This window comes from Diorhabda carinulata, unplaced genomic scaffold, assembly GCF_026250575.1.
Source record: "Diorhabda carinulata isolate Delta unplaced genomic scaffold, icDioCari1.1 Dcau_17, whole genome shotgun sequence".
NCBI lineage: Eukaryota > Metazoa > Arthropoda > Insecta > Coleoptera > Chrysomelidae > Diorhabda > Diorhabda carinulata.
The window spans coordinates 48,790-56,586 of record NW_026613962.1 but is presented as its reverse complement, the minus strand read 5'-3'; the positions used below and the strand labels follow the sequence as shown (position 1 = coordinate 56,586).

Sequence of the window (7,797 nt, the reverse complement as noted above, 5' to 3'; positions counted from 1 at the left end):
GGAATTTCGTTAAAATCGGCAGTAGTTTACTATTTTTTAAACGACAAAATCCAAAATTTTCGGTGTTTTTAATTTTTTTATCCATGTTATTGGATTTTAATGGTAAAACTAATATCACCATTGGCTTTCTCATCCCCGACAATCCCTTACCTCAAATTTTCAGCCAAGTCGCAGACCAAAATTCAACAACCCCTCCTTATCCGGTCCTGATGAAATTTTCGAAGTCAATTTTAACCCCTTAAACCTAGTTTTGGAAAATTTTTATGATCGGAACCGTTCTACCGGCCAAATTTTACTTCTCCTCACAAATTTTCATCCAAATCGGAGCATTTTGAATAAATAGCATAACTCTCATATTTTCGAATTTTTTCAATTTTATACTCAAGGATAACAACAATATTCCGGAAATTTCTCGGTTTTGTGCCAAAATCTTGAAAATATGGGTTCGTCTAAAAGTATGGGAAAAATGATCAAATATCATGTATTTGTCGTCGGAGATTTCAGAAAATTTATTGACAATTTGATGGATCGTCATTAAAAGAATTCAAATTAGAAGTATATATATATATATATATATATATATATATATATATATATATATATATATATATATATATATGCCTAAAATTATATTTTGTTGAATATTTCGATTATTCTAGTTCTAATTATGATTCTAATGGTATATATTTTTTAAACTGTTTCGATCTTCCTTGATCTCATCAGAGTTATACGGTTCTCATAAAAGAACAATAACGGACAGTTTATAGAGAAAAGATTGTATAAACTGCCAAAACAATATTGATGATATTGTTTTAAAAATGTTGAAAATATACGAGAAATTTTTTTTTGTATAATAGCATGAAAGTTATATTCAATTTAAAAATCATTCAAAAAATTCCTCTTTTTATCATTTTTTGAAATATTTAGAAAAATTACTTTGTAAAAATTTTTGTTGAAATTTCGAAAATGGAATTTTATAAATTAATATTAAAAATATTGACTTGTTTAATAATGAATGGGAATTTTCTTTTTTTTTTAACATGTTTAATTTTTATCCATCAATATTCTGAGTTATTAGAGAAAATATTCAAATAAGAAATTGAAAGTAAATTTAAAAAATATTATTTAGTTATTTTCTAGTTTTTTTATATCATTTATTTTACTCATATAGAATATATCTCAATAATATAAATTGAAACAATTGAAATAATTGAAAAATATCGAAAGTTCCATCAAAAATATCCAAAATAATCGAAAATTAATTGGGATTAGTAAATCCCATCATGAAAGTTTCAATGAATATTTTAAGACAGACAAATTTTGAAAAATATCATATATTTCAAATTAATTTAAATGGATAAACTTTTTAAAGATAAAAAATTCTAGAACAAATTAATATAATCAAAGAAAATTATAACGAAAAATTTAATATTAAAAATCATGTTCACAAACCACAAATGAGAATTTAAGAATAGTGTAAGTGAATTTTTATATTGTTACAATTAAAAAAATATAGTAAAATGTATATCATAATAATGTGTAGGTATAAACGGAAAAACAACAAAAATATATCGGCTCTAACAATGTTAAAAAAATTCAAATATATTAATGAAGAGTATAAGCTCAATAATATATAAGCTAAAAATATTCAAATATTCGAAAAAATTAATCACTATAAGAAATTCACTATTCAAATTAAGTATTTCTATATTTACCCTTATAGAAAACTCAATAAAAAATACAATATAAACTGAAAATGATAAATAGTATGTTTATTTTTCATATTAGAATAATTAGTTCATAAAATGGTTCATAACAACAAATTAAGACGTGAAATAATAATTGGACATTTTTGAATAATTTTAAAATCGAAAATATTTTTGTTTAAAATACAAATAGATTTGGTGAATAGAAATAAATTTTATCGAAATGTATTTTTTGAAAAATGCAATTGAATGTGTTGATGATAATTTTCTAATTTTTTTAATATAGTTAATATTTTTATTTTTAAATGATCAAAGATATCATCAAAACTAATATCGTTTTTTTTTAATTTTAAAGAAAAATTTCATTCGTTTTATTATCAGATGGAAAGTGTATACTTTATAATTTGTTATTATTATACAATTTAAGGAAAATATATCTTCAATGAAAGTATACTTATTTTTATATTAATTGTTAATAATTTAAAAAATATCATGAAATAAAATTGTTTGAAAATAAAATGGTTTTTACATTATATGATATAGCATTTTATGGACGAGGAAAAGGGAATTTTCTAAATTGATTAAAAAAATGAAAAGTATTTGTATATCAACGATAATAAATTTAGTTAAAAGACTAACCAACTTGTTATTATGAAAAAAATTATCAAATTACATTTCTATTTAATTTGAATCGCTATCTTGTTGATCTTCCGTTGTTCTTTTTTTACCAAACCTTTTACCGCCCGGCATTAATCGAGATGTACCGGCTCGGTCGTATGTTGATACACGAGACCTAAGTTCGGCTTTCGTATAGCAAGGTATACCGTTTTGCCAGAAACGATCTAAATCGACGGAAATTTTTGGATTCGGTTGATGTAACGATAGAAGCGGTGGCGGAGGTGGCGTCGGTAATAACGATTGCAACGACTGTAATTCTGTTCTGAAAGGGAGGACTTGGGTAGCATTACATAGTAAATTATTAGTATTAAAATCATTTAAATCGTTAATTAAATCACAATCACTATCGTTATCATCAACCAAATCATCACCTAAATCAATAATATTATCATCTCTACGTCGTTTGATAATGTCGTCGTAGTCTTCATCATCAGTAAACGATTTCAAATTAATTCGAAGACGTTTCCTGTTAACGTTGACTGCCACATCATCAATTCGATTATCGGTACGATTGTCATTTCGATTCAAGGAATCTAAAATTTCGAAATAAACAACGTTTCTAGTAAAACATCGTCTACCACGAAACTTGAACGAACCTTGTTGGTTACCTTCGTTCACAAATATACGTACATTATCAGCGGAGCCGACACGTGAAAATGCAACATACAACTGACCGTGGGTAAAACAGGGGCCGTTTAAATAGACTCCGGCTTTCGTCAATGATTGACCCTGAGATTTGTTTATGGTAATACCATAAGCAAGCCGAATAGGAAATTGCGTGCGAATTATATCTTTCGGGAGCATAGTATCGCGAGAAATCATTCTTATTCGAGGCAATAGGACTTTACGTCCGATATTAACCCCAGTCAGAATTTCACACTCGATAATATGATCCCCCAAAGATATAATTCGTACTCTAGTTCCGTTACATAGTCCATCTTCGATATCAATATTACGAAGAAGCATAACAATAGCGCCGATTTTTAATTTCAATTCGTGCGGGGGTAAAGCAGCACAATTGATCGAATTAAGAAGATCGGTGGTCACGTGAAAATCGTCATCTTCTTCCCTTTTATACAAAATCAATCAATTGATCGATGTTGGATACACGAAGCATATGAGGAATTTCGATAAGATCGTCCGGTAAAATGCCAGAAATTGTTGAATTAGGATGTAAAGTGACGTATTGAATTTTACCGTCTCCCAAATTCAACAACCATTCGGCGAAAGTTCGATTACCTAATTCTTCGTAATTCTCAACGTAATGTCTAGCTCTCATATTGATACTGAGATGGAAAGTACGAAACGAAGACCAAAGTACGCTCCGTTTGAGACACGCATTCACGATGTCCTTCTTATGGCCTCCTATAATTACCGGTAAAGTCTGTCTAAAATCTCCACCGAATAAACAACATTTGCCACCCATCGGTAAAGAACTTTTAGATAGATCTTTTAAATATCTATCGACAGCTTCAATAGCTAATTTAGGGGTCATAGGAGATTCATCCCAAACGATCAAAGCCACTTCATTGAGTATTGCCAGGCTTTGTTCTGATTCCAAAGGCCATCCCGGCATGGTTTCATTCGTTATATTAATTGGTAATTTGAAAGCTTTGTGAACTGTAGTACCGCCGATCAATAAATTGGCAGCAATACCAGTCCATGCCACAGCGATAGTTTTTTTATTGAAATACTGTTGAATAGCTTTCAAAAGACAATTATACAAGAACGTTTTTCCCGTTCCTCCAGGTCCATCGACGTAAAATAAACGATTGTTGACATTATTGATGGAATTGTTAATTTCATCATCAAAAACAACGTCGTTCATTTTATCGATAAGCTCTCGAGGAATAGGAACGTTAACGATTTGAGCTACTACTTTTACAATTTCCAGAAAGATCCTTTTTTGATCGACGTTGAGATCTATAGGATCGTACTGAAAATTGTTGTCGTCAATTTGAGTTTGATTATTAAGATGACGACGACGACAACGCAAAGCTATAGGTAAATCTTTATCGTAATCTACACCATAATCATAATGACAATCGCAGTTGATATTATTATCAATGTCGGGAACACGGTTAAAAGCAGCACCACTTCTATTATTATCGTGGATAGGACGTATACCTAACGCTGCCATAGATAAATTTGATCTATTTCTCTTTAATATTTCGTTTATTTCTTTAAAAGCTTCTTCCTCCGCTCTTTGATACGAGAGACGTTTCAGATTCACGAAATCGTCAATCATATATTCACAGAATTGATGCCAAATGGCGTTGTATTCCGTGAAACCCTCATCGATTGTGATACAACAATAGAGTGCAAATAGCTTACGCATTTTACGTGGGTGCTGCTTTAGAACGGCTTCCCTCATAGCTCGTTCGAATTCGTCGGTTCGACGAATATAATTTTTTCTACGGCATGCTTCTTCGAAAGTGTCAGTCGTCGTACCGTCATCATCAATTTTTTTTAAATCATCGTACGTTGTCGCTCCTTTGATTCGCGATAAAAGCAGTCGGAGGAAAAAAAGTTCCATTTGGCCCGGGAGCGGCGATACATCAATCATACAACCGATCTGCTTACTTACTTGACGCCTGGATTGCCATTTGCATTCTTTATTGTTCCAGGTGTAATGTTGAGGGATTTCGTGATACAAGTAAGTACGAGCGACAACGTCGTGCGAATTCAATTCAAAGTAAGCTTCTAACTTTGAGCGTGATTGCAGACGCGCTTCAATGTTATTGGCTTCTTCTAATTCTTCGAACATTATCGTTCTATCGCCCGGTAAGTGTACAGGCAACACTAACACCGAGTGGGAGCGATCGTGCATTCTAAATTCAAGAATTCTCCACATCGCTTCCATCGCACTAACGTATCTATAATCTTGATAATTTTTTATTTCATCGATAACCAAAGTTTCGATGGGAGTTTTCTGCAATTCAGTCGTTGGCTGGGAATGTGCTCGAGTATTCCCATCATTATTACCGTCACCGATGCGCAGGGTTATAGAGTCTGAGCCTTTTTGTATATATTTATGTAGATATTTCATCGTATAGAGGGAGCCTACCACTTCGATATTAATATGACATTGATATTTGCTCAATAGATAAGCATTATAGGGTACAATTCGTCTATTTGTTACCCGACATCGATTAGCATCTACATAAATCGTCCGACCATCGTCGGGACGTTTGTATTCTGGTCTCTTATTATCACCCATGTGTAGGGAAGTATGGGTTCTATAGGGTTTGGGATAAAATTTTTTACATTGGCCATTCATCATGCATTTGGCGAACATATTTAATTGTCCGCAAGGCGCATGGACGTGGAAATCTCTGACAAGGCCATATAAGATGCGTTGCGTATTTTTATCTGGTATATACGCTTGTACAATAGCATCGACGGTTTCGACGTCCAACACTTTGTCATCGGTTTGCATAGTTAAAACTATGTGGGCATGAGGTAAGCCTCGTTTTTGAAATTCGATGACGTAGTGGTAGTTTTTAACGACACCAAATATTTGTTTTTGCGTTAGGTCGTCCATTAATTCCAGCAATTTTGCGTGGAATACTCTACAGACCAGATCCGGTCTGTTCTCCCATTTTTGATGCGGACCAAGATTATCTATAATTTCGGGCCACCGAGGGTTACACGTCATCGTTATGAACAGATCCGGTTTACCGTGACGGGCGATGACCGTCATAGCATCCAGATATTGCCTTTGACGATTCCGTTCGCCACCCTGAAATATTGATGGTAATATAACTATCGATTTGCCGATTTGCGCTAAATTGCGTTCTTGGCGATTGATATTTATACGACGCAAAACTGTTTCTTGAGCGACTCGAAATTTCTCTTGGTTTTGTCGCAAATACCATAATCTACTAGATTCTATCTTACACCATGCATCAACAATATATTGTTGATACAATTTTCCTCCGCATTGCAAAGTAGGAAAACCTTCACGAATTTGTGTACGGTACCTGTAAAATTCGCCGAATGTAATGCTTTTGGTTTTGTTATTTCGATTTAGTCTTCTGTCAGAATAGACTAAATCTTGAGAATAGCCGTTATCTCCTTTGGGAAATAACAGTGGGTAAACCATCGGATCTGCCAATGGAGAGAGATTTTTTAATTCGTGATGCCTCATATGAGGCTGAGACGCAGAAGGGTTATGTGGATACAAAATTAGATCCACTTGGAAGGGAGGCTCGTCCCCTTGAAAGACTGCAGCTATTTCGCTGCGACTTTCGGGCAAATTATAATTTCGACGTTGATTATTGATGTTTCCTTTGGCAACGATACCCACGATTAATCTACGTTCGGAATCACCGTCTTCATCCAATTGTCGTCGCCGACGTTCTTCGCGTACCATTTCTCCGACGGTTTTATAAGCTTGCATATATCTATTACATGCCCGTAATGATTCTTCTACTATTCTCAAGGTAGCAGGAGACACTCTAGATTGTAAAAATTCGTTACGATGTTCGAGCGCCTCTTCGCTATCGAGAAAATAGTAGTGATTCAAAGTGGGATTTCTAAGATCTTGAGATTTCGGTATCCCACCGAGCATATGATAAATTTGTCCGCAAATACTAAAGCACCAATGTCCTTGTTCCCCTCGAAAATCAACACTAGGCTGACTGGTTTTAAAAGAAGCCATCGCAAACAAACTGTTGATCGAACGAATCTCTTGTCTAAATTCTGCCGAAGTTGAGTACAAATTTTTTATTGCCCTTGGCCATTGACTCAAATTCGGCAGAGTGTACGCCCCGTCCTTACAACAGCTCAAACGGACGTTTTGGCGATTTTTCTTCTCACCAACAAAAAATAGAGCATCACAGTGAGGACAAATTTCATTTAGCGGACCTATATGAAATGGATTCTCACCAAGTTGCTCCAATTGTTGCGTTGTTTGAGTCATTGCAATACGATGAGTCATTCGTAACGGTACAACAGCGTGTCTGCGACGTCTATGTCTTTGCTGAGATGATTGTCGAACGGGAATAGAAACAGGAGGCGGCATCAGTTCATCGTCGGGCAATTCCGGTTGTATGGAAATTTGCGAGTTACCAATCGTAGGAGAAATTATGTTAAGAGAAGTTCGGAACGAATTAGAGGAAGATGATGAAGGTAAAGTTAAAGAAGTAACAAAGGGATCCGCTTCAACGACTGACAAGGAGCTACGACTTGTTGAACTCCTTTGAGAACGTATCGAACGTTCAGTCGAAGGAAATCGAGAAGTCATAGTATTATTTGCCAGATCAGTATATAATCGGACCAAAGATATAGTAAGATAGCGATTTTGATTTTGAATTCTTCTACTACTTCTTTTAATGTAATTGAAGTTTTGTGAACATGATTTTTTTTTCAAGGGCATTCTTAAAAAATATATGTATGCTTACCAATAATT

General features: G+C 33.8%; 1 protein-coding gene across 1 annotated transcript; it reads right to left on the bottom strand.

The window, feature by feature from the left end:
- Nucleotides 1-3,456: 3,456 nt before the first annotated feature.
- On the bottom strand, nucleotides 3,457-7,567 carry LOC130903229 (uncharacterized). The gene has a single exon (XM_057815391.1). The coding sequence runs from the start codon at nucleotides 7,408-7,410 to the stop codon at nucleotides 3,457-3,459; it is 3,954 nt and encodes a 1,317-aa protein (XP_057671374.1). The 5' UTR covers nucleotides 7,411-7,567.
- Nucleotides 7,568-7,797: the final 230 nt, after the last annotated feature.

What these genes read in the sequence shown, in the direction of transcription:
- LOC130903229 (XM_057815391.1), bottom strand. Translation starts at nt 7,410, where the DNA reads ATGCCGCCTCCTGTTTCTATTCCCGTTCGACAATCATCTCAGCAAAGA.